At 34.5% G+C, this 27,843-nt stretch overlaps 1 protein-coding gene across 6 annotated transcripts in view; it reads left to right on the top strand.

Annotated features, from left to right (window-relative positions):
• LOC123678795 (growth factor receptor-bound protein 10-like) overlaps nt 1–27,843 on the top strand; it is a 453,358-nt gene that overhangs the window by 12,254 nt on the left and 413,261 nt on the right. For all 6 annotated transcript variants that reach the window (XR_006747290.1, XR_006747292.1, XR_006747291.1 and 3 more), the window contains exons 6-7: nt 7,220–7,387; nt 16,009–16,032. Coding sequence is in view for 3 of the 6 variants with exons in the window: in XM_045616020.1 (XP_045471976.1) it covers nt 7,220–7,387; nt 16,009–16,032 (192 nt within the window). In the remaining 3 variants the exon portion in view is untranslated. The remainder of the gene's footprint in view (nt 1–7,219; nt 7,388–16,008; nt 16,033–27,843) is intronic.

The following is a 27,843-nucleotide window of genomic DNA, read 5'->3' as shown; positions in this document are numbered from 1 at the left end:
TCTTTTTTTTATTCCAACATTACTTGGTAGGTTGGTAATGTTGAGGGTAGTCTTTTAGGGTATTCGGCGAAAATTTGACACCCATTGGTCATCTCATATTAGCTAATAGGGATCCACTCCCAACTCCACTGTTTAGCTAAGCCGGCAAATACCCACCTGTCTTGGGGCTTGACTTTTTGACACAAGCGGCATCGATAGAGCAGTTGTTTTTGTCTGAGGAACCAATTTTTCAATGAATTCTTGCTTTCCGTTCTTCGTAAACGTCTAAATTACCATCGACCGTGATATACCCTGTATATAGTTCTGATGTGATCTGCAGAAGTCCAAGTGGCGCATGAATTTACGAGCACTCAGAAGCTCATATTTTGATTAGATCTAATGAAAATAAATCCATTTTCAACAGATATTTAGGAAATAATAGATCCACAATGAAAATACACGGATCAACAATTGCTAGGGATCACTTATGAACTTCTCTTCATTTGTATTTTTTCTAGTTATCTCGTGAATATCTGTACATTATATGTTCTCTAAGGAAAAAGTAAGATGTTTTGAGTTGATTATATCAAAGTCTTCCTCACTTCATCGGCTCTTGTTCACAAAATCGATTATTATCTGTAGGCTGTTACAGGTGGAGTGAAAAGCAATGTGGTATTTGTTATTAAATCTGTTTTTTTCTCTCGTTCAAAAACATAAGGTGAAAATAATTGAAGAAATGAGAACAATATCAGCTTATCAGTCATGCCGAGAAGACGTTTGGTTCCTGTGCAACTGGACCAAATCATACGGTGGATACAGGAAGGTTTGTCCCAGCGAGAAGTGTCCCGGCGGTTGAATGTTTCGCAAAGTGTCGTGAGTCGGGCTTGGAATAGGTTCATCCAAAACGACTCAGTAGCTTATGTTCATGGGGGAGGTCGGCAGCGCAGTACAACAGCTGCCCAAGATCGTCTTTTGATCCTCAATGCTAGGAGAAATCCCACTTACCCGGCGTCGCGGCTCAATAGATCACTGAGAGTTGCAACAGGAGTTCTAATTTCGAACCAGACTGTAAGACGACGACTACATGTTCGTGGTTTGAGAGCACGTAGGAGGGTACAACATCCCCGTTTGAATAGGGAACACCGGGTTCATCGACGGCAATGGGCTGAGGAGCACCGCAACTGGACACTTGAAGATTGGAGCAGATGTTTATTTACGGATGAGTCTAGATTTCGTTTGGTCAACTCCGATGGACGTATTCTTGCTTGGAGGGAAAGAGGTCGAAGGTATGCAGAACAGTTTATGGTACCCACAACAGCTTTTGGCGGAGGTTCTATATGTGTATGGGGAGGCATTTGTTTGAACCAACGCACAGAGTTGGTTGTTCTGCAGAACACCACCATGACCAGCCAGAGATATCACGATATGATTATTGAACCCATAATTGTTCCGTTTGCGGCTGCCGTGGGCGAGAATTTCATATTATTGACGATAATGCCCGTCCACACAGTGATCGTCTGGTTAATGAAGCGCTAGAAACTCATGCTATTGATAGGATGGACTGGCCAGCTCGCTCTCCAGACATGAATTGCATCGAACATGTCTGGTCTGAGATGTCTAGACAATTGTCAACCTCAGAACAACCGATCAATAACCTGGAGGACCTTTCTAACGCTTTACGGGATATTTGGACGAATTTGCCCCAAAATTTTATAAATCGTTTGATCGAAAGTATGCCTCGTAGGGTAGAATGCTTGAGACGAGCTCGTGGGGGACCAACTAGGTACTAGCTTAACGAAACTTCAGCCTTCTTGTGGTTTCATCATAAAATTTTTATGTTATTCAAACACAGAATTTTGAGTGTTCCTAATAAAGTCTTTTTTTCTCTCCAACTTTCCATTTTTTCATTCTTTTCCCAAGTGAACCATATTATCAACTGAAAATACTCTGATATCTGACTAAATTTATAATCTTGGAGCGAATATTTCAGAAATAAATTTAGAACAAGTAAGTGATCCCTATCAATTGTTGAGCAGTGTATTTAATATTTATGTCCTGCTTTATCGCTAGACAATTTCTGAATTTTGAATGGGTCTTGAATGAGATTGGACCAACTGAAGAGGATTTCGAGCTCACATCAAGATCTGGTCGATCAAAAATAAGTTAATTTTCGAAAAAAAATCTGATAACATAAAACTTTCACCGCAGGTGGAACTTTCAAATTGTTACTGGATTAGGTTAATTTATTGACAAAATTCTAAATATTATTTCTCAAACATAGTCCTTTGATTTTGGTTAATTATTTTCGATTATAAACCTCCGCAATTTGTGAAGAATAACAAATATAAGAACAATATTGATAATACACATTTGATATTTATAATAAATCGTAAATTAGGAAAACTTGCAAAATTAAGAGAAACCAAACTTTACGCCTTTTGTGAGGTTCGAATTATTCATAACTCCTAATTAGATCGTTCAACAGTTTTGAGCATAATTGTCACATAAATTGAGTGGTTGAAACGGTTTTCGAAGGTTTAAATACGCAGTTATGATAATCCAATAGTTTCGAAAGGAATAATTCTTCTGTGTAAATAATTGTGTTCAGCATAGAATTGCTTTCAATTTCTTCAACTTAGCCCTTTAATGAGTAATTGAAAATTAAGGCAGTATCGATCAAGGACTCAAGGTAGTCGAAAGAAACGGAAATGAAAAAGTATTGATCGGGGACTCAAGATACTCGATAGAAAGGGGCTTAAAAAAGTATCGATCGAGAAGTCGGAAGGGACTTTAGCTTGGTTTCGGGTTGAATAAAATACAATTATAGTTTTGAAGTAGAAGGTAATATTTGGAAAAGTGAAATATAATGAGTTTTTTATATATCCGAGTGAAAAACCTCATATCTAAACAGGAAGAAAAGGATCCGACTACGACTGAAAACAGATTAAAAATTTAGTTTAGTTTTTGGTATAATATTTAGCGAATTTCTTCTGATTTGAAAAGTAACGGAAAATAAGTGAGCAAAAAATTCCAAAGTTCTGAATTCTCCCAAATTAAGACATAAAACGTGCGAGGGCTGGGATAAAGCCTATTAAATATATGATTCGCACAGAATTTCATGATAGAAACAAATAATTATTTCCAATTTTTCCAAACAAAAACACAACAACAAAAAAATTGAACCCTTTCCAATAGACATATTATGTCTATAGCAGGACTATTAATGATCACAAAAAAATTCCAGATGTTCCTAATAAAGTCTTTTTTTCTCTCCAACTTTCCATTTTTTCATTCTTTTCTCAAGTGAACCATATTATCAACTGAAAATACTCAAATATCTGTCTAAATTTATAATCTTGGAGCGAATATTTCAGAAATAAATTTAGAACAAGTAAGTGATCCCTATCAATTGTTGAGCAGTGTATTATAATTCAGTCTCTTAAACAAGTTCGAAAACTTTAGACATTGAGCGATAACGAAGATTTGAACTAACTAAGAAGATTTACTCCATCTTCAAACCGATGCCGAAAAAATTGTTTCGACGTTCTTCGCAAAACGATACGCTGCATTTGGCAGAGGAATTTTCACGGAAATATATTCATAAATAACCAACTCGGTCCCAAGTACAATACAAGTAACACTCGGGTCATAAAGCAGGTTTATTGTAGTGCTATTTAAGAAGTTGGGGCATTTATATTGTATGTACTGAATGAAACGGAGATGCTAGAGCGATACAATCTGACTGGAGAAAAGTGAGGAGTATAAATAGAAGTGAATTACGGCGTGGCGAACGGAAAATATCAGTTTCCACTTTGGACAAGTGGCTTGAAGAGTGCGATTATAAATAGCGTAAGGGATAAATTCTTGGATAAATGTTCGTTCTGTGGTTTTCCTCTGATACGGATCGAGGTTACTGAGGAGAGGTTTTTATTCATTTCTATCAGAAGGAAGTTTGTCAGTAACCTCGAAAATGCTGTATCGGGTGTTCCAAATCCGTCGTCTAGTGAGGGGATCTCAGAATCCCTTTGAGCTAGAAAAATATGAATAGCGCACAAGGGCGTAGAAATGGGGTGGGGGTACTGGGGGTAATTACCCCCCCAAGATTTCCAAATTACCAAATCGCGAATACTAGAGAAGAAGAAGAAGATCGAAAATTTTTCCATAAATTGAACCAACAATCATTTTACTTTTCTTCGAAATCTACACGGCAATAAAAAATCGGACCCTTTAACGGTTTATGAGTTTATTATCGCTTTCAAGATGAGTACTTTCATTGCACTACAGGCACGTCTTTGTCCAATGCTAATTATTTTCCTTTATCTATCCGCTTTCTCGGCCTCTCATTTGCCATCTGTGATTTTTGCATTCGTCATCGGTATATACTAATCTGGTGTTTTCGGTTTTTTGTATCATTCTCGTCACGAAATTTCAATACTGTAGTTATCGAAGGACTGAATTGAGTAATTCGCATAGAAAATTTGTGTGGGATGTGTTGTACCATTTTGTGTTTCTTTCAAATTGCAATTTATTTTTGAAGACACCAGATAATTAATTTGAATTGACCATAGATATTCCAATTTAAAGTTTTCGTCATGTTAAATGATAACTTAGAATGCAAATCCACAGGGTGATATGATGCCTGATTCTTTAGAATTATTTTTTGGTGAACCGCAGGTAGTTTAAAAAATGTAAAAAAAATTCTGGTCCAATGCTACACTTTTTGGTTTGTTATAGTTTTATCGTATCTGCTATCGATTAAAAAAAAAATTTAAACATCTCTCTAGTAATCCTTAGGAAAATCCAAATTATTATAAGGAACCAGCTAATAAGTTGTGATGAACGAATTAAATTAGGTTTTGGTACTTTTTTACCTACTTTGTAGCGAAGATTAATAAAAATTGATAAACTGATATAAGCATTGCTAAAAAGTATGACACTGTATCTCGAAAAAAAGAGTTTGCGGGCTTATATTAATGGGACTTTTTATTCCTAAAATTATTCAAAGACTCTCATTTTCCTCCGTAACTCAAATTTAGGAACATCCAGTATAAGGTAAGAACAACCGAATTGGTAATAAAAAAAATTGTTTCGAGTAAATTGGTTCAAACTTCGTCATCAAACTTTTTTTCTCACATTACAGATATGAGTAAACTTTGTCGTCAAAAATTTCTTTTTCGATTACCCCCCATTTTCGGGCTCGATTTTTGGAAAAGGTCATTTGGTGAAAATTCAACTGTTTTCAAGCTGAAAATTGAAAAATGGCGTGAAAGGAAAAGTTCCCATAACTTCTTTATTGCTGGGCTATCAACATGAAACCAAAACATACTGTAGGCACTTTTTCCAGTAGAGTCAATTAGTGTAATACTTTGTTTTTTGTTAGATGGTTTATTGGGCTGTTTCCATCATCTGTGCTGTTGGTTGTTTCCGACGTTTCGGCAAGCATTCGCCTGCCGTCTTCAGGATGTTGGTGCAGGGATAGACCGATTGTTTGGTTCTGAGAAGAACCATTTGCCAAACTTGGTCTGTCTGGACTTGTACGCACCATACTATTTTCGAGTTTGTATGAAGGTATAGGGGTTTGAACTTTAGTAGTATCGGTTGTAATCACTTCACTCTCACCACTAGTCTACAGAAGCAGATAGCAATCTATACGCATTAAGTTTAATATAAGTTACACCTTACTTCCGGTACGCGCAGATGATATGCGCACTAGTCGAATTTTCGGGTTGCGAAGATGGCGTGTGCAGTTTTTCGTCCGAATTTCGACTCCTTTCTAATTTGGTGGTGTCGAGATGATATCCACCTGAACAGGGTTCAATTTCCTCAGATTGGATCTTATGATTGGTGCCCAGACTTCCTTGATCTCCAGAAACGCCCCATAAGCATCTGGATTGGGATATCGAGAATTTCGACTTTAGGAGCATACTCGAAATTCTCGAAATCCCAATACTTCACTGAAAGGATAACCTAAAGAAGCGTAAGACATGTTATGCATGCCCAAGAATCAGAAGAATTCTTCAGTTGACAAGTTCCTCTAGCGTTCAGGTCTTACTAACTGATCAACGACCAATTCAAGGTACAAGTTGATCAGATATCGTCGAAAATAAAAGTTTTTACGACAACTATTACTAACGCCGTCCTTCGCTCATCTAGACCTTTTGCGAATTTATATTGTTTCTAAAGAATAAACTATGCTATACACTGCCTTCCGCTTGCAGCAGAATACTATCGATCATGTAGTTTGAAGGTATTGTGGCACTGCAGGGGAGATATCAAAAGAGGATAAAAACAGACGTCGATCGCAATTGGCCTTCGATTACGGTGACCGCATGACGGTGTTTAAGGCCCAGTTTCACCAAATGCTTTAATCTTGACTTGGCTCTTAAGTGAGGCCTTAGATCACGATTATTGTAATGTAGCGTTTCACCACACTCCAAAGCGCCATTTAATCGACCAATCGCGATTTAGCACTAATCGGTCATTTTTGGAGGATTATAACCTTTCAAGTTGAGATTAATAATTATTTATCAGTATGGAACTCTTGTCTATGTAATATTTTTCCGGAAATTTCAAATTTTTGGGTCAATTTTATCAAAATATGACTATATGTATAGGCTCAATATTTCCCATTTAAAATACACGTAAACTTTGTTTTTGTGTTTTATGAAATTTATTGGAAAGAATAATTTATTGATATGTTTGATTGAAATATTATTTAAGAAGCAGTTAAACTTGTTAATAAAAATAAATAAGTTAATAAAATTACTTATATAGTTTTTTTTCCAGAATGTGTGGTTTTGTGAAATGGGATAATTTCTTTTTAACTTCTGCAAGTTTCCGACATTTCGAAGCACATCACTCGACATTTTCGGCAAAAATTAACTTTGTTTTTTGTTTACAAGATGACAAATGTCTTGAAATGTTATGAATGAATGACACCTGACACCTAGCGCCAATGGTGGTCATCACTGCTAATACGATACAGAACACTATATAACTTTTTATTCACAACGTTGCCAAATGGTTTGACTATTTAATCGCGATTTGGTTAATCGCGATCATCTTCGGACGGGTTGATGCGTGGTGAAACAGAAAACACTGTTAAGCCTGCTTTAGTAACAAGCGGAGTTCAATCAATCTGGGATCAAGTGCTGTTTGGTGAAACTGGGCCTAAGGGTTAAACGGAAATCAGTATTCAACTACAAATTTTCTTATCACCTTTGTCTTTACGTCTTTACAGAATTCAGTCGATGATGGTCGCTGTCCAGTGTTCTTTTCAAGAGCCCTAATGAGGAGAGGTAAGGATTGGGAACAAGTTTATCTCCTCCTTAAAGATAGAAGATTGTATTATTCCGCTGTAACTGAGGGACAGAAGAGAATGATGGAATTAGGGGATTTATCTATCAGGGTAAGTTCTTTGAATCTTTCGCTTGAAGGTGTTACTAAGATATTGTTATGGTCTTTTTTCATGAAATTTAGAATATATGGTTCTTTTCTTTTTGGATTCATTAAAAAAACCGTATATTCTAAATTATTGCTACATTCTAAACTAATGCTACATTCATCGTACTTTTCCTTTTTCTTTCATTCATTAGCAAGTGTCAGTCATTTGTATTTAATAATGCTACATTGTTTTTTCTTATTCTTGTGTAATAGATATTTCACTAAGTAGATGCTTTATGAAATATTGAAAGTAAATTATAACGATTGCTTATTTTAATTTCAATCACGTGCGTTCCATACTGTGAGTGAATTTGGTACCCAGGCCCGGTCTGGCTCCACTGGGGGCCCTCGGCTAGATGCTGATTTGGGGCCCCCCTTCATGAAATAAAACGAGAACCTATCACGGCAGCCAAAACGTGCTCTTGAATAATTTTAAATTATGGTTGTTGAGGTTTGAATCTCTAATTGAAAGAACAAGATTATGCATTCAGTACTCCTTGAAAGTGGTTATAATTGAAGTAGAATGAGAGTTCAATGAGAGACCAATGACGTAACTACGAACATAAAAATGGAAAACACAAGACAAAAAAAAATGTACAATTATAAACTGAACTTTAAGGTAACAACTAGGTATATTGATACTAAAAAGTAAAATAGGGCCTAAAATAATAATGAAATAAAAGTATAAAATAAATCATTATATGAAGTAGGTCAAAATGAATACTGTTGTTAACAATATAAATACAAAAAAAAATCTTAGCACAGTGCTAGTTGAGTAATTAATGATTTTACTAACTAAACTTTCAGTCTTTGGTAAGTTCTTCACAACTCCTGCCCATGACATTAATTATGTCATCTTTGTCCAAGTCAGAAAATAAATCTCTTTCCATATTCATAAAAACTAGGATGGAAATAAGGTTTTGGCTTGAACTAGACCTAAGACGATTCTTGATTATTTTTAACTCAAAAAACACTATTTTACAGGTAACCTGTATACAAAATATCGTATTTATAAGATACAAACAAGTGAATGAATAAGCCCGATCCAGAGAAATCAAAAAGAACTGAAAATACGCATGACGAACGCTTGACAATTGCTTTACTGTCATTACGTAGACCACGAAAAGTTGCTTCTTCTGATTTAGGTTCTGAATCAATTCGACAGTAATCTAAATTTCCTTCTGCTTTGTTTAACATTTCGCCTGGGATTTGTTCATCTTGAGTATTTTCGATTTTCATGAAACTTTTGAACTGATTGCAAATTATTTATGTTAATAATAACGTCTTCAAACTTTGCAGGTTTGAAATAGAAGAGGGGACTACAGTTGGAATATCTTCAAGCTTATTTCATTGAACTTTCTTGGGTGTAACCAAGACAGGTCCTCTAAAATTTCTCTATTTGGACAAAAACTTTCTTCAATGCTGGTTCTAACACATCGAAAAATACTGACTTGTAATTATTTTTGTTGAGATTTTAGGAGAATCATCTTTTGATTTTTCCCAGACATCCGTTTTTTCTTCGAAATTCTTCTTTCCGTGAAATGCAATTTTATTTCCATATCAATATTCCGATTCTTCCGATATTCTTCCGATTTACAATTAATAGCAGACTCTTGGCGCATACTCTTTTATTTTCGTGTATACAACTTCAAAATTTTTATCACTTCTTTTTTCATTAATTAGTTTGAGCAGTGATTGAAATGAATTCCAAGCAACATCGTAGTTCAATTTTTTTTTTTTCTTTCATTGAAGGCATCGACTGCTATGGTCATTAGCCTCTAACCTAACCATCACCGGACATGTACAACATCCATGACCTAGCCAGGATTCGAACCCGGTACCTTCGGCACCACAGTCGACATCTCTGTCCACTGCACTACCGAGGTAGTCTCAATGTTTTAGTTTGCAAATATTTTGAACCAGGAGTTATAACAAGAACCAAATGTAAAACGAATGAAATAAATGAGTTTCTAATTTTTGATCATTGATTTGCCAAATTTCTGGCCATATGTCTGGATTTACAATCAAACTGACCATCATGTTTTTTTAATACGGTTTACTGACGTCAATTATTTATCTTTGGCAGTTTTCTTCAACACACTTTCATCAATTATCGAAAATAGAGCCTTAGAGACTTTTGCAGTCTATAAAGTTTGTATGTTGTTTTTTGTTTCTTTCTACCATACTGCCATTCGCTTGTAAGATGAACTCAGAAAAACTGCAGATTCTTCCACCAATCCAAACAAGTTTTCTGTCTCTAGTAACTTTACTGCTGAATCAGCTACTAGGTTCAAGACGTGATAGATACGTCATATTTTCATTTAGCTTTTTAAGGTGAGCCTGTAAACCGTTATAATACTCTTTCATGTTATTTTTTCCATCGAATGAACATGAAACGATATTTGATTCCAGAATTCCGTACTTGGTTAATTCTGGAGTTACACGTTTTTACAATGCAGGACCACTCGAGTCTTTAACTACAGTAATTTCTAGAAGCCTTTCATAATCTTTTCATCGAATGACATATCGTACAAAAATAGCCAATTGGTATATAAGTGCTTCCTGTATCTTGGGTAGAGTCTACCATAACGTTATGAATAATGCTATCGTGGAAGCCTTTCAAAATTATATTGCGTTTTATCGAAGCAATTGTTTTTATCAACTTGTTCAAATAAAAGATTTTGACAAAAATATCAATACAGAACCTTAATTGCCCATAATGTCTATTCGTTGTTCATTTTAAAATGTTTAAATGAAATAAAATTGTCAAAAAAACATATTTTCAAAAATTTGTTTAGTTTAGTTTGGTTCAGCTGGGGGCCACCTTGGGTCGGGGCCCTCGGCGATCGCCGAGCTGCCGACCTAGCCAGACCGGGCCTGCATTGATACCTCACCATTTCACGATTCTAAAGCAACATTTCTATGATGAGGAGTTTCTTTCGAAAACGGTGAATCTGATCGAAATAGGAGAAGCGTCTGAACCACCTAATAGAAATTTTTCTATGAAGTGTATGGATAAAGAAAGAAACATAATACATAATGGCATAAAATTTTACTCATGACGTAATTAATTTTTATAGAACGAAGTTAATATTTTTAAATAACTACCACAACTTTTTTTTGGATTTATTGGATGGTGCAACTTTCTTCAATGATGGTGTAAAAAAATTGGTACCATAGATAAAAATTTAGACAAATTAAGACAAAGGCGTATAAAGAAAAGATAATGGGAGAAATAAGAATTTCCTTCAAAGAAATAAATTAGTGTTTTTATTGTGCCTACATGTACCTGGTATAGCAAAAATATCAAACTCGTTCTCTGTATATGGTTCGAGAAAATGAAGCGAATAAAAGAGCTTGACATAACCATAATCATATTTATTATAAAATATATATTTAACCATATAAAAAAAAGAATATTTGAATTTATTTACATATTATAAAAAAAGTCTTCTGTCAACCTATTCAGTCTATTTTCATTAGTTTCATTTCTCAAGTATGTTTTGAGAAAAAAATCATTTTCATTTCACTCTTTTGAAATTTTTTTTTGAACCCCCAAAAACCGCTGGCTACGCCCATGTAGTCCACTGGTTATTACCGAGAGACAGAAGAGAAGAGAAACCTCCCCTCCTGCTCCAGTCTATAGGTTAAGTGCCGTTCGAGCACAGATCTTCATGCGCGAAGTACTGCGCCTGATACTGGAGGTTTACAGAATATTATGAATTGTTAAAACGGCCATACTGACAATTTTTGACAATTTATAGAAATGAAAACTTATTATCCAGTATCAAGTGCGTTGGACAACATGAACATAACATTACAATTATAACAAAAGGAAAATCTCGAAGGACAAAGAATAGAACATAAATTCCAATGAACATGGGAAGCTTCATCGTGAAACAGTTTCATGATTTTTAGTTTTGCTATTGCTCGTACAAAGCATCTTGCTGAGTAAGTTCTTCTAGCCTGCCAGTATACCAAATCAACTTGACTGAGGACTCTTCCTCCTGAAGTTATCCATTTAAAATCTTCGAACAGAATGAATCGCTTTTTTGCCAATGTTTTATTGACTTTGAGGTACCTGTAACTAACACAAAACCAGTATTGTGTATGGAAAATTTCTTCTTAGATAATCAACTGCTTTTCCCATTCTGACAAATTTATTAAGGGATCGGTTTTGCACGTGAATGAAAAGTTTTTTTGAAGAATTTTTCAGTGACGTTTCAAGCTCAACGCAACTTTTGGTAGTTTTTCAACTGATTTCAGTTTGGCGTGCCCATATTCTACAAAAACCAAATTTTATACTATTAATGGTCATACAAGCTTTCAGTATAGTAGCTACTAGCTGGTGTTCCCTTCTAAGGAAATGCAATCTGTAAATATCAAGAGAATGTTGACCATTTTCTTGCTGAAGGTTTCTACTTGAGGTGAAATTTTGCTGCACATCCTTTCAATAATGGAATACCGGCTTTCAAAACAACTACTGTAACGGACATATCTGTTTCAATCAATGTTTCAATTCGATTGATTTCAGCGTTCGTTGAAAAAGGAAAACTTGAAATGAGGACGTTATGAAAGCCATTAGTGACAGGGTTCTTAGACAAGGCCAATGGGATGGGTTCTACCCTTGTACCCTTCAATTGTAATTATATGGGATGAACATATACATCTTATTAAAAACTCAGAAGTATTACGTTTGATTGAGACTCATATGAAAGAATATGAAATCTTTAAAACATCTCCGAATACTTTACGATGCATTAGAACAACGGCAACTCAAAATATGGCATTACTGGATGGAGAGTTGTCTCAGATCTCAGATTGTCATAAAAGGCCTAGATATTATTCAGAAGTGCATTCTGAAAATAAGATATAAAAAAAGATACATATATGAAAATAAATTACATATTTATAAGTGAAGAAATCTACAGGATATCCGAAGTACTAGATATTAGACTGCTATATGCTATTAAAATAGTAATAAACATTCCCAAGAAAAATATCAAGAATCGTGAACGAACATAAATATTAAACCAGAACAGAAAGGGACAATTTCATTTTGAACGACTAAGAGCGGAAAAGAGAATGGAACAAAGATGCTGTACATAAATAGTTTCAAAACTACCCAAAAATACCACGAAATAATAAAGTTGAAAAAGTTCAAAAAGAATTTGAAAACTTGTTGATTAAAAAAGATTGAACATTGTATACATGAACTCTTCATGAATTGGTCTTTTGAAAAGATGAGATGCTGAAAAATGAATTTCCCAGATAAGTCAACTTCCCGATTATTATAAACATTTTCCAAATGGAACTAAATAAACGAATAAGACGAAACTCTCAATGAAGACGAAGATTTTTCAATGGTGACAAAAGGAAGGAAAAAATACCCTTTGGATTTTGATTTCACTGTAGAATAATGATGCATCATATTTTCATTTTATAGCTATAATAGTTGGAAATAACTCGAGATATGTTTTCTGAGTTTATTTTCATTTTGTACTTATTGTATTTGAATGAACCCATTTATTGATATTAACATTTCAGTAATTGCAGTGAGAGTGTGAGGAAGCTATAACCAAGTTTCAATAGAATTATCTTTGATGTAAATAAATGGCACGTTTAATTGAACGGGAAAGAAAAAATTTTAATGGTGGATGGATATGGTGATAAACTAAGAACACATGAGGAAGCATTCGAATTATTCAATTAAGAACATCCTGACAGTCTGCCTATTGCAAGATCCACAGTAATTAAATTGGTAGCTAAATTTATTGAAACGGGATCCATGATTTGCCTCGGCAAGGTCGACCTCGGCTAAACAAGGAAACCAGATTGAATGTGTTTCTGAAGAAAAAATTTAACTTTTGACAAGACAGCTAGCCCAAAATCATAACATAGAACACTCATTTGACATGATATTGTTTGGAAAAGAGAACTATTATCCTTACAATATTCAAGTTATTGATGTACAACTTTGCTTCCGCCGTTTTGCAATAGATGTCTGTAGCGGTAAGTGGCAGTCGAAATTAATGGATCGTAGATGTCATACAATAAGCTTAGGTATTTGTAAACATAACGCCATCGAAATATTAGTCGATTTGTGTCTGCATCATAAAGTTATTCTCGATTAAACTTGTCAGCTTACGAGCCAAATTCTCGTCATTTGCGAGGTTTTATTTTTCTGCTTTAATATGAAGAAATCTGCGGCTGAGGTTCATCGAATGCTGCAAATACCTATGGTGAGGCCGCTATTAGTTAAAGAACGTGCCGAGAGTGGTTACAACGCTTCAAGAACGGTGATTTTAACGTTGAAAGACCAGCATGGCGGTGGAAGAGAGAAGGTTTTCGAAGATGCAGAATTGGAGGCATTACTTGATCTAGACTCGTGTCAACCGCAACAAGAATTGGCAGAATCTTTGGGAGTGACGAAACAAGCCATTTCAAAACCTCTGAAAGTCATGGGAATGATTCAGAAACGAGCAAATTGGGTGCCGCAGGAGTTGAAATCGAGATATGTTGAACGGCGTATGTTTGCTTGTGAACAGCTGCTTTCAAGGCAAAGACGGAAGAGATTACTGCATCGCATTGTGACTGAAGGCGAAAAATGGGTTCATTTCGATAATCATGGAGATATTCCGTTCATGCTCCACGTCGACGGTCAAACCGAATATTCAGGTTCCAAGGTCATGCTCAGTATTGGGTGGGACCAGCTCGGCCTAGTGTATTATGAGTTGTTAAAACTGACAGAAACAATCACTGGCGATCGTTATCGAAAGCAATTAATGCGTTTGAGCCGAGAATTGAAAGACAAACGGCCGCAATACAACGAAAGATATGATAAAGTGATTTTACATCATGATAATGCTGGACCCCATATTGCGAGAATGATCAAGACGTACTAGGAAACGTTGAAATGGGAAGTTCTCCCCCACACGCCGTATTCTCCAGATGTTGCTCCTTCGGACTATCACTTGATTCCAACAATGGTAGGCCTGGCAGATCAGCACTTTCGGTCTTATGAAGAAGTAAAAAATTGAATCGATTCGTGGATCGCTTCAAAAGATGCCCAGTTTTTCAACGCGGGAATCGTATGCTGCCCGAAAGATGGGAGAAAGTAGTGGCCAGCGATGAAAAATATTTTGAATCATAAATGTATAACCAGTTTTTTTTACAATAAAGCATTGAATTTCTTAAATAAATGGCGGAAGTAAAGTTGTACGCCCATATACTCACGAATTAAACGAGGATGATCCAGACTGTCGTTTATGACATAAATTCTTTGAAAAATATCGTACTTTCTGACGAAGCCATTTTCCGAAAGAAAGAGACAGGATATTATCACAATTACAAGTTTTGGTCAAGAAAAAATACTCATTGGACTCAAGAATGTCACATTCAAATTTGCGAGAAATTGAATGTTCACATGGAAATTATCGGACGGTGCTCAATAGGGCTTCATTATTTTGAAAAAAACCCTACAGTAGAATGTTATTTGGCTTTTTGCGATTTGATTTAGTGCTACTCTGCCAGCAATGTTTCGAAGAATGACGACGAATATCAGAATATTTGGTATCAACAAGATGGGTCTCCTCCTTTTTCGTTCCATAATTGTTTTGGTTTGATTGGAAGATTTGTTTACACGACGTATTTGATGTCGGTTTATTTTGTTACATATGTGAAATTCAAATCTAAGCTAGAGTTACATGCTCACATGGTCACTGACCACTGTGAGTTTTCTACAAGATTGGGTTACTTACCTTCTTTAGATGGGCATTTATGGAGGAAATTAATGAGTTTCTTCAAAGAATCTGATGATTACCATTAATCTATATTTTTTAATGAAAAATTGATTTATTATTAGCTATTCTCCACCTCAAGACTTTCGCTAACCAATCTTGGAATATGCTTTTCATTTTTTATTTCCTTTTCATTATATATCGGGAATATAGTGTAAAAATTTGTTATAGGAATTTTTGAATAGGTTATTATGATTGACTCGTTTGAATTGCTAAATGCATGAGGTATGCCAATCTCGCTGTTCGAAGTTATCACTGAATAATGATCATGGAAGATAAAATTGAAGATTAAAGAGATTAAATGACCCTACTCGATGAAGGTTTTTACGATATGAAAAATGTAGGTTTCACAGTGTGAAATCACGGTATTTGGGTTGGTATATCCCCATTCTGATCCGGTGACTATGTATGTATGTACATATTTAGAAATTTATGGTTATCCGATGTTCTTGAATTTCTGATTACTACCTCATTTCTATCGAAAGGGCGTGAAATATAATGAATATTCCATGGACAAGAGTGTGATTGCATTAATTCTAGGTTGAAATTCAATGAAAAATTCAATTCGAATGATTTTAGGAATGCAAAGGACCTCCAAAACACCTATTTGTTTCCCATTTTTTTCAAGTGAAAATCATATAACATCACTAACTGATATGATATTAATTCAGACAGTTAATAATAATAATGAAAATTTAATGATAAAAATGATATTCATTAAGATGCTTAACAACAATTCACTGACAATGACGAATCATTAGATTAAACGAATCTTTTTCTTTTTCAGAAACATTTTTATTCCATGGATAAGGTAAGTGCTTACCTTCTAACTCAAGTCATATATGAATGATAAATAGGATAAATTCGAAGTGCTCAATATTTATGATTTTTGCACATATTCTTCTTTTTTTTCCACGATTAATTTTAATCTATTTTCATCGTCGAAAACATGAAGTAATACTTAAATCCTCATTTTTCGGTGATCAAGTCGAAGTGTTATTTTGTGCGAAACATAGCTTCAATTGAATATTTATCACTTCGGTACTTGGAATCCTAGATAGCTCAAATTTCGGGTGTGAATTACCAATATACCGTGCATTATTTACGTATACTAAAATACATCTGTAATGATACAGTGTAGTTTAAAATTATAGGCTTCAACGAGACATACTAAAATTATAAAAAATGTGTTTTTTCAAATGTAACGATCTGCATATCATATGATGTATTGAGGATATTCATGCTCCTATACCGAAATTGTGAGTTTTCCTAATTTAATAAATTCAAGTTTTCATCCCGATGGCAAAATCAAGATACATTGGTTTTAGATATCCATAAAATCTATGAACTCTTAAATTATGATAATGTGACTATCGATATCGTTTGTAAAATGTTGTTGAATTCTATAACGAATTCAGGGTAAAATGATGGAAGGCAATACATGACATACACGAGTACTGATGAAATTGTTTATTTTTCAATTTCAATACAATTGAATTGTAGTAAGAATATGCAGAATGTTTAATGAGATGTATATCCTGACTTAGAACCAATGAACAAGAGAAAATTTAAACGCATTGACCATAAAGAAGGAATAATTCCATCAAAACTTCATTTGTCAAATTATTTTCCTCCATTTGAATCGTCTATCAATTGAATATTCGTTGATAAATTCAACAATAATTAGAAGATTCTACTCAAACTGACGTTGTAACCATCAGGGTTGGTTTAGAGACGTCCCCCTTAGTTCCATTTCTTGCTACTTCTCTGAAATCTCTCTTTAACTTTGATAACCAAAAAGTTACTGCTTCTCTATTATCTAGTTATACTACTAATATTTCTTTTTTAATGAATTTAAGAATTTTGTAATAGTCTAAGATCCCGATATGAAACGACCTTCACCGAGATGCTTATTTGATAAAACGTATTTTATATTTAATTTAATTTAATTTAACATGTCAATAAATATATCACATATGGGTTGCCTTGCAAATTTTAGTCCAGAGAAGGTTTAATTAATAATTGAAAAAATGCTATTTGTTCTTGGAAATGAAAAGGATAGCGATAGACTTGTATATGCGTGCATCATTTTGGAGTAGATTGTCGCTATAATTACAACTGAAACAACGTGCTACTATTTATTGTTGGAAAAAATGACAAAAAAGTGTTTTTTATGTGATTCGGATGATAATATAATTGATTTTAACGATGAAACTTTTGAAAACTGTGTAGTAAAATTAGCTTTTCGTAAAAAAAACCTTTAAATACAATTTTGTTGAGCTACCCAGTGCGTCACTTGAATTATATAATTAATTGATTAAAAAAAAATTAAATAACTATTACTCTATTCTGATAATTATCTATTCCAAAATGATGCACGCATATCCTTTTCATTTCCAAGAACAAATAGCAAGCGCACTCTCTTTCTTTCACTGGACGGACTTCAAACAGCTGCTATGATGTGTCCTCTTCTATCGCATGAGATGTTTGATTGGGACCTCTCAGTCGCACACATTCACTCGCAGCAATATTTAACTCTTTAAAATTCGACAACCGGGATTCGGGACTGATTTTTCGCAGGCAACCCTATACCACCGTGTTCATAATAAAATAATCTTTGATTTTATTGATTTTGATTCAATAATCAGACCGTTGCAAAATGCTTGTATAGTTTTACCTGTTTATACCTGGCTACCCGAGAGTTTTGACCGGATAAAAATAGGCAACCTAACGTTTGCACATTCTATGGGCTCCATACTTTCGATTGGTATAGAATTTATCTAATAATCAAACCGGTGAAATGTTTAAAGGAAAATTTTTTTTAATTATTAATTAAACCTACTATGGACTAAAATTTGTTAGACAACCCTTATGTGATATATTTATTGACATGTTAAATTAAATATAAAATACGTTTTATCAAATAAACATCTCGATGAAGGTCGTTTTATATCGGGATCCTATACTATAAGAAACATGATAATGTTTCCATACCTACATTATAATGTTTTCATACTTAACAAATATGCTAGGCATGCTTCGAAAATTTCATACACTGTATTGCGTTTTGACGATCAGCAATGGTGTAAACCCTTGCGTTGGATACTTGAAACAAACGGAATTGGCTGGCTATCAATATCATTCAATTTCAGTGCGCTTGTTCTCCGAAACGATCGCTCTATCATTTCGTCACAATGTCTGTAATTTTCGAACTTTGAGGCAAGAATGTTTGTTTTCAAACAATAAAGTTCGATTCACCGATGACGAATTCGTCGGTCCACCTGCCATTCGTATACACGATAACTTTTCCAACTCAAAAACTTCAAACTTTCAGGGTATGGTTCGAATCTCGAATTCCAGAGGCGGGTGCGTTAATGGGAAAAATCCATAAAGTAATAAACATAGATAAGGGAGTAAACGCATATACATATTATTTATATTGCATGAAATATATTTATTTGAGTGATTCCTGATTAAATATGCAAATTTGAATATTTGGAATCCGGTCTTTTTCCTAATTGTCAAATTTTAAGTAAGCAGAATATTTATTATTTTCTTTATATACCTGCTGAAATCCAAAGTTTGGCAACTATTGCGCGCCTACTGTCATCGATTGCTTCACGTCGTTTGACGAGGTTGAAGTTCGTTTTGTGAATTGTGCATAAACGTAGAATGGAATATGGGATTGAGAGGAATAAACTGCTCCACAAAGGTTAAGGAACTTCAAAAAGTTTGTATCTGTTTCAGAAGTTGCCGATTCTTGTCTATGTTCATTTATTTTCAATTCCATTGAACACGCTTGGGGTAAGCTACAAAGAGCTTTAGATTCTCACCAATCATCTCCTCATACGGATCAAGAACTCAGACGGCCTTTACCACAATTCTGGAGAGAAATTGATCAATGCTGCTTAAACAATCGCAAACGCGTTGTCAAGCTGTGCTTGATGTTTGAGGTCATACTCTTTACTGAACTTTATTTTTAAAATTTTTCGAATGAACTGATTTTGTACTGAAAACGAATTTTCACTGAAACTGTTAAACTCATAAAGAAATGGGCATAAAATAATTTAGTCTATATTTAAAAAATTGATGAAAAAGATGGTAACTTTTGAAACAGTCTCAAAAGATCTGAACTTTCTTAACTTTTTTGAAGCAGAATATATCTATGGAATTAAGTGAAATATAGTGTCATTTCCGTGCCCCTTATGTCAAATTTCATAGTTCATGATGGTGACAAAATTTGCTTACTGAAAATGACATATGCTCCCTCTATCCATGTTTATTACTCAGAGGAAAAATTCAACTAGTCTTTCCCTAAATATGACTGTTCGATATTTTGTGTTCCTTTTGATTTTCAAATTGTTGTATTGATCGAACGATTAAAGTTTTATGAAACCCACCATAAATCAGTCTAATTGATGAAGGTTATTAAATATATTCATCAAAAAATCATGACAATATTGTGCCAAATCCTTCACAATATGATTAATATTTATGATATACATATAGGATTTTGTCTTGAAATACAATTCAAAAAAAGATAAAATATTGATAATCAACCGAAACAATATTCAAAATAACCAAAACTGTGCAAATTGAGTAAACGGTTAACAAATTGAATAACTAGATTAAAATAAAGACAGACGTACGTTTCTGAATTTAGGAATTTTTCAATACAATTCTTTCCCATCAGTCTCTTATAGTTCAGAAAATTATCTTATCGTTGAAGATTTAGCACAATGCTGACGTATTTTTTTTGATAATTAAAATTAAATTTGTTGTAAGGTTCCTATTTCCTTCCCTGCAGCATCCGCCATTGCTTCATATCCCCCTATCTTCCCGTTTTACAATAACGGAACCTGCAAAAACCGATGTCGACTTCGATTATGATATTCCACGAGAGCTCCTATCCCCTGTGAACTTTTTCGCGGCTAAAAACGAATATGGCTGACGATTGGAGGAGCATGTCTTAGGCAAATATTGACCACTCTGCAGAATTACATTCCTTGTAAACAGGTCGATGCTTCTGCATTGAACCAGGGGAAGGGCCTAATGCTTTATGAGCGATGTACAGGATGATTTACAAGACATGCTCTATTGGCCGGCAAACCGGCATTTTGCCGACTTGTATTTTTGCCGGGGCGGCAGAAACGCTAGAGCAGGTCTTATGATTTATTTGAAAGGAACATTAAAAATTATTTGAAGAAATTCTGTATATGATTTTCATTTAGGGTTGAATTTAAAATGATGGTATCATCCTAATAGACTTCACATATGTACCATGTAAGGAGCAGTGAGTAAAATTTATAAGTTGAGCTTTCAAAAATATACTAAACAGAAACAAAAACTCTTTGAGTTAACTCTACTCTGGCTGGTCCTTTTATCCTTCCGAATAAGCTGCATGAATTAGAGGAGATTTCAGAACTTCAAAATATGACTGACATGACTTGGCAAGTTCAAGAAAAATGGATATTTCCGTATTCCAAATACATCTTAAATCGAAACAACAAAACAAAAAAAATTAAAAATTCCTATCTTGATTTCGATGTTTCCTCCAAGTTTTTAGAAAAAATTGTGCTCTTTTCACGGAACTAAATGTCGGCAATTCCTAATCAACTATACTATAGTGCACATAACTTATTATCAACGAAATTATTATATTAAGGCTATCACTTTAATCTTTCAATCTGTCGATTCCAACGTCAATCCGTTATAGAACAAAAATATAAATCGAAATTGCAAAAAACTATCAACAGAAAAATTGAGGGAACTAGATTGGTACTGAATCCGTTACTATATTGTTTTCTTTTTCTGGTTAGTGACTGTCTGAAACTATTCTATCGAAAAACAGATTCAAAATTGCACTGAACATATTAATTATATCTGTATTTCTATTATTTTGTGTAACGACCAACTCTCTTCCAGAATCCGAACCGAATTGACTCGTTAAGAGTTCAATTGGCTGAAAGTAACCTTTTCCTCCGCCCGTGAAAAAATGTTCTGGGGTTTTTTCCTTAGTTGCCAAGGTGTTCTTTTTCTACCCCTCGAATGTTTCCGACATCGATATCACTCAACTACCTTCGACTCCGACTAATTGATTATCTAACCCCAATAAGTTACCTTCTTATCGCGTATCACTGTATCAACATTCCCATAATAATCGATAATTCCATCGTTTTGTCCAGAATGGTATTTTATATCTACACCCAAAATCACAATTCTGTCTGTAATGTGGTCTCTTAAATTTTGCGTATTTTATTTTAGATCGTCTCTGTCAATTTTATATGATCATAATTCTGACCACGGCGTCACTATGTAATTTTGCGCGATGTTTTAAATTGTCATTCCATATCCGAATGTTCATTTTTATCTCAGTCCAACCAGCAGTTTCGAAAAAAATTGAAACACATCATTTCGGACGGGCATATTTACGTAATACCTAGTTGAAATTTATTCATTAACAAACCGCGGTATGCGAGAACCGAACGTATAATACTCTGCCAATTTTAAATAACCACTTATCTATAGAACACGTTGATTTTACATTTTCATGATAACTATATATATTCACGTTTCCATTCAACGTTGATGTAAAAATGATTAAAAAAAAATTCATACTCAAACCTTCCTTTGACTTAAATGGCTGTTAGTGATAATGAAATATCAGTTTTAAATTCATGATGAAACTACAATCTAGTCCTGTAAATATATCACGTTGATATCCTTAATTTTTTGTTCATTAAAAGCAACCTTTTTTCCCCATTGCCTCAAAAGCTTTCGAAAAATTCTCCATCTACAAGGAAACCGAAAGTTTAAATGAAAAAAATACTCAGAAATTGTCTCTGAACTATTTAAATCTGAAAACCGGACGAATTTTCAAAAAAATTGTTTTTGTTGGAAAAACGGGTTTTTCTTAATAACATTCCATGCCTATGTTCGATAGTTTTTCCGATAACATATTTGGATAGCCCGTGGAAAATACTATCATATTGATGGATTACTTTTCAATTTTGCTGAAAGAATTTATCATAAAATCCAGTGACCCGTGAACCACCTTGTACAAAATTTGAATTTCTGTCATGTTTCTATAAAGCAGAAGATCTATAATACAGGAAGCTATATTAAGTAACCTGAAAATACAAGGAAGATATTTCGTCAGATATATTTGATGCCGAAACTTGTGTAGTGATTCTTTGCTAGTCCTGCAAAGTTACCCATAACACGCTGAAATTGTCAGTTCACATTAGAATCCTAAAGCCAAGCAGCGGTTACTATTCGGGTGACTGGGTGCTGTAAGCTTTAAGTTTATTTCCTTAAGGCAAAGTCTTCTGCTGTAGAAATGGAAGGTGTATTTGGGAGAAATCACTGAGTGCTAGCAAACTGGCGATTCTATTAGCGATATCAGGATAAAACAACGAAATATTTTCAAAAAATTAGCTTGGGTTGAGCACGTCTCCCCAAATAGCATTGAATTCGGAATATTCAGAATGTACTAGAAATAAAACCAGAACAATTCATACGTGTCCTTTTTTTATTTAAATACTTGAATATATAAACAATTGTTTATTAATTTAAATGTTTCTGTTGATTTCATAATGAAACCGTATTCGTACGTTTGAAGGCAACGTTCAACATTGTTATAATACTTCGAGCAAATAAAATTTATTTCGCACATTTTCACTGATACTGTCGATTACCTAATCATTTCACAACGTTATATTAAGGTACCTGTGTCATTGGGTAGGTTTGTCCGTTTGAATGTTGTGCTACTTACTGATGACCGGACGAACAGAATCGAATTTGAGGACGAATTAGTCTTCAGTAAGTGAATTTTGATCGTTTCAGACAATTTCCCGTTCAACGTTTGAGAAATACTGACATTGTGATGAAATGAATGAGTGCTGAATAATAGCGCGGAAATGTTCCTGACTATGTTATATAAAATTTTATTCTGCTCGATGAGTAGAAAAATATTTATTCAATCGAAACTAAGTAGCTAGTTTCGAAACAACGACAGAAAGGTTGATTAATTCAGTTTAGAATTTTATTTCCTTCAAAGACAATTTTCAGAGGTATCAGAGTCAGAATCTGAATGGGTTATGCTCAGATATATAAATGGATATAGCTTTCATTTTATCTTATTCTGAGGAGAAACAAACCCCTAAATATGTATGAGAGGTTATATTTTTTGGTAAAATAATTAGTGACAATTTTCAATAATTGATCTCTCAAATCTCAATTATTTACGCTAACCTTACAATTTCAGATGATTTTAATTAATTTTCCGTGAAACAATGATGATTAGAATGACCCGTATTAGTTTCACCATAATGGTTTGCTTAGTCATCCTTGCTACCACAGAACCTGTAATAAGTAATCGCTTTAATTAGCAAAAACTGGTCTCAATTACAGATACAATCAGAAAAAGACAAATTAGGTCTTCAACAGAGACGTATTGGAGAACGTTTTATTTCATTTTCTCCATCGACAGTTAATCTTGAATTTTTTATTCTTGAAAATCGTAAAATTTAGCCGAAATGTGCTCAGCTTCCGTGAAAAATTATGTGAAGATTGATATTGCAGAAAAGGAGATTAAGTACCTTTATATGGACTACTGGCGTCATTTTTTTTTCAGTGACCATCGGTAATTTTACTATTACTTTGCTCTACTGTTTAAAATATACATGAAGCTTGAATTAGTTTTGTCTTGAGCTTTTTTTTTTATCTTCCGAGCTAACTATTTATATTTGAAAATTTCAAAAATGTTGTCAATATAAATACCACAGTTATTGATTTGTGTGAAAAAATCTTCATTATAACTTTAGGAGAGTGGCATTAGCAACATTTTACGAGCATCTGTTAATGTGATGTTAGTATTGGATCTTGGAAAATAATAAAAAAACATTATGTTCTTTTCTCTATTTCAGTATCTTAAAGAGTTCAATACAGTACTAAAACAATGCTGTAATGAACGCATTAGAGCATTGTTTTCAGTTATACTCTTCGTTTTGTTGTTGTTTACACCGTCAATTGTCAATATAACATAATTTGCATAGTGAATTGATTTGCAACATTATTCGTGATTCTCTTAATTCTGGTGGTGTTAAATCGATTTTGCCAAACATAATTCACGAATTTAATGCGTAATTGAAAATTATTTCAAAATTCGAAACGTATTATTCAGTAATCTGCCAATTTTCTCACCAACTGCCTAGATACAATACAAAAGTCACAATACAAATACAAATATAGAAAATATCGACTAATACTCGTTGCAGAAGGCAATTCCAACACTTATGCGTTCCAAAACTCGATCCTTCGTCGTTCGTTCTCGAATTTCTCAATCGTGTTGGAATAGGAGCCCATTCTGCAACTTGTTTCAGAATATACTATTATCGCATTTAATTACAAGATAAGAAAAATACATTTTTTAATTATCTTCATCTATTGCATTCTCAATGTCATGATGATTAATTGTGTTGTACCTGCTGATTCAGATTATTTTGATATCTGCTCAATCTCATAATTGACATTACATGCAAAGAGCAGCCTGACTGATGTCCATTTCTCAATAATATACGTGTTGCGTCAAGTGAATTTTAACTTCAAGCATGAGCATAACGGGAATATGCATCTGGGAGCACACTCTTTCATCGATACGAATAAAATATAGGGTGTTATCAGGACACGGTACGGTCAGAAAGAGACAGAGACATAAATCTCTAACTTGTTTTTGCATCAAACCTTCAAGATCGAATTACATTATCGGCGATCTATCAGAAAAAAAAATACGTGAATTCATATTCATATTCATTCGCTTGCATTTCGACAAAGGCAGTTCATTTGGAACTAGCTCCGAACTTGAGCTGGGAATCATTTATGAATTGTTTCAGGCGATTTATAGCAAGCAGAGGTTTGATTAAAAATATATATTCGAATAACGGGGCGAATTTTATTGGAGCAAAGCGGAAACTCTTGAAATTAGATGATTTTCTGAAATCGTACAAAAATCAGGCTAAATTTTCGGAGTATTTTTCAAGTCATATGACACAATGGCATTTTATACCACCACGAGCACCGCATTTTGGCAGTCTGTGGGAAGCGGCAGTAAAGTCGGCCAGATTTGATGTCAAAGAAATTTTAGGTAATGAGAGGCTATTTTATGATGAGTTTCAGACAGTCATTGTACAGGTAGAGGAGTGCTTAAACTCTCGACCTTTAAAAACCTTTATCCTATGATCCTTTGGTCCTGAATGTACTCACATCAGGTCATTTTCGTGTATCAACACCGCAAGAAGATCTACGATTTGAGACTACAAATCGAATCAAGAAGTCTCTTCAGATCGAGTTTGGGAACCAGCAACCAGGGACAATGGTACTATTGAAGGAGGACAACACACCTTCTCGAAAATGGGACTTAGCCAGAATCACCGAAACGCACCATTGTAAGGGCAGTATAGTGCGTGTCGTGTCAGTGAGAACTGCTAAAGGATTATTTAAATGACCGGTATCGGGACTTTGTGTTTTATCGGTCGAAAATTGACATTTATTTTGAGTGTTAGGGTACTCTGCTTGCAGTTTCGGACATTGTTGAAAGGCAGAGCTTTCAAGGGGGGCGGTATGTTGCGTCAAGTAAATTTCACACAAACTTTACGGACAGTTGAATATTCACAAAGACGCATTTAGATCGAAAAACCAACCCCTGCAGGTACAGCGAGGGCTGGCACATCCTCGGCGTCAGGTTGTCGCTACATATGGTCATCGTGCAGTCACATCTGAGGGCAAGGAACAAAGGAACAAAGACGTGGACCAATCAGGGACCTGGATGGCGCTTTGGTATGCAGAATCCAAGGCGACGATTAACATCCCCAGGAAATTGGGGCATCATACACCAGTACGCTCGTAGCTGTTACCTTGTAAACATATAACTTGTACAGCCGAATTCAATATATTAGTTTAGAAATCCGGTGTTTCATTATCCCAATTTAATAGAATTATAGTTGATCGATTCAACCAATAAAGAATACGAGTAATATTATATGGGCTCAATATTGCATCCAACCCTAGTGTTAGCACAAGCCCAATTTCTGAGATTGTAGGTTTCTTCATCTTTGAATTTTAACGTCGAATACACCTCTCAACCTTTCACGAGAGCCCTCTTTTTCTCCATGAAAATAGAATCGAATATTGGGAGATATAGTTTTCATAGTATTGTTTCACATAAAAATGTCCGGATATCCGTGTTTATGTTTACATGTTCTCGGATACTTCGATATCGTTGATTCCCTCCCAGCTTCTGCATCTGAATTCATTTGAGAAAACGACAACGAAGAATTTTAATGAAATGAGAGAGGGAATGTAGGATTCCTCCCACTCTCATTTCGTATTTTTCGTAGTATTTTTCGTCGAAATCGTTCCGTATCGGAATTTATGTATTGCCATTGCAGGAGAACGTCCTCAGATTGCCTCGAATAGAAATTGGTTATTCAGACTTTTATTTTCGTTATCAGGAAATTGGAAAACGCGCTAATTTTTTGGGTGCTTCTTGGCCCGCTCAAAACAGGATTAGATAAGTTGCAAGTGGTTGGAACTTTCATTTGATACATTGGTATTCAAATTTATTATGGTTTTGTAAATCGGGTTCTTGATTTGATCTGGATATTTTCTTGTTTTTAATTTATAAATCAGAAAGAAGAAAATACGTATACAAATGTTAATACTCCGCAGTACAACAATTTTTGTACAGAGAGTGAAAAGAAGGAAATATTTCGCTTGGGTTGTCTTTGTTAGTCTTCAAACGCAAATTGCCTACAAATATTTCCTATTGACTATTCAAATAATAATACTCAAAACAAACATCCACAACAAGAACATGACGAAAATCATCAATATATATACAGGGTGTTTCAAGTTCGACGGCCTATTAGACGTTTCTGGAGAACAAGGCCGATTTGAAATCTGAAAATTCGGAATATGATATTGTTTATGATGCTCTCTTCAACTTAAATATTTTCGGAGTTCTGGCACTTCCGGATATACCAGAATTGAAAACAAACTTTACGAAAAAACTTTTTTCGGCAACCGTCCGGGAAGTGCTCACTTCCCGGACGCTTTTTCTCTGAGAAATTAGCATTTCCCGGCCTAGTCCGGAAAGTACGTACTTCCCGGACTAGGCCGGAAAAGAATCATAGAATCCATAGCAACCGAAATAACGGCTGACAGTTCATATGAAATTAGTTGTCAAAAATTTGCATGTTTTTTTATCGCAATCGCAATAAAATATTGAAAGCAGCAGCGATAGTGTTATTTTACATGGTTGCCGAAAAAATATTGTACGCAACACGCCCGAAAATGTTTTTTTTGGACTCACAGACTTCCAGGACGAGCGTAAGCGATGCACGATATTCCAACATCATTCTAGTTTGAGAAAGGGAATTGAGCATACGCATAGGATATTCACAGTAAAAATAATTCACGAAATAGTGACTTTGGAAATTCTCTCTTTTTTTCGGTTTTTCCTTGATATTTTGAAAACCATGAGGACTAACGCAATAATTTTAGAAAAGAGTAATTGAAAATGGAAATCTTGATAATATCTGAGACACAAAATGAAAAAAAAAAT

The sequence above is a fragment of the Harmonia axyridis genome, chromosome 4, assembly GCF_914767665.1.
Source record: "Harmonia axyridis chromosome 4, icHarAxyr1.1, whole genome shotgun sequence".
Classification (NCBI taxonomy): Eukaryota; Metazoa; Arthropoda; class Insecta; order Coleoptera; family Coccinellidae; genus Harmonia; species Harmonia axyridis.
The sequence above is the reverse complement of the archived record's forward strand: the minus strand, read 5'-3'. Positions and strand labels throughout refer to the sequence as shown.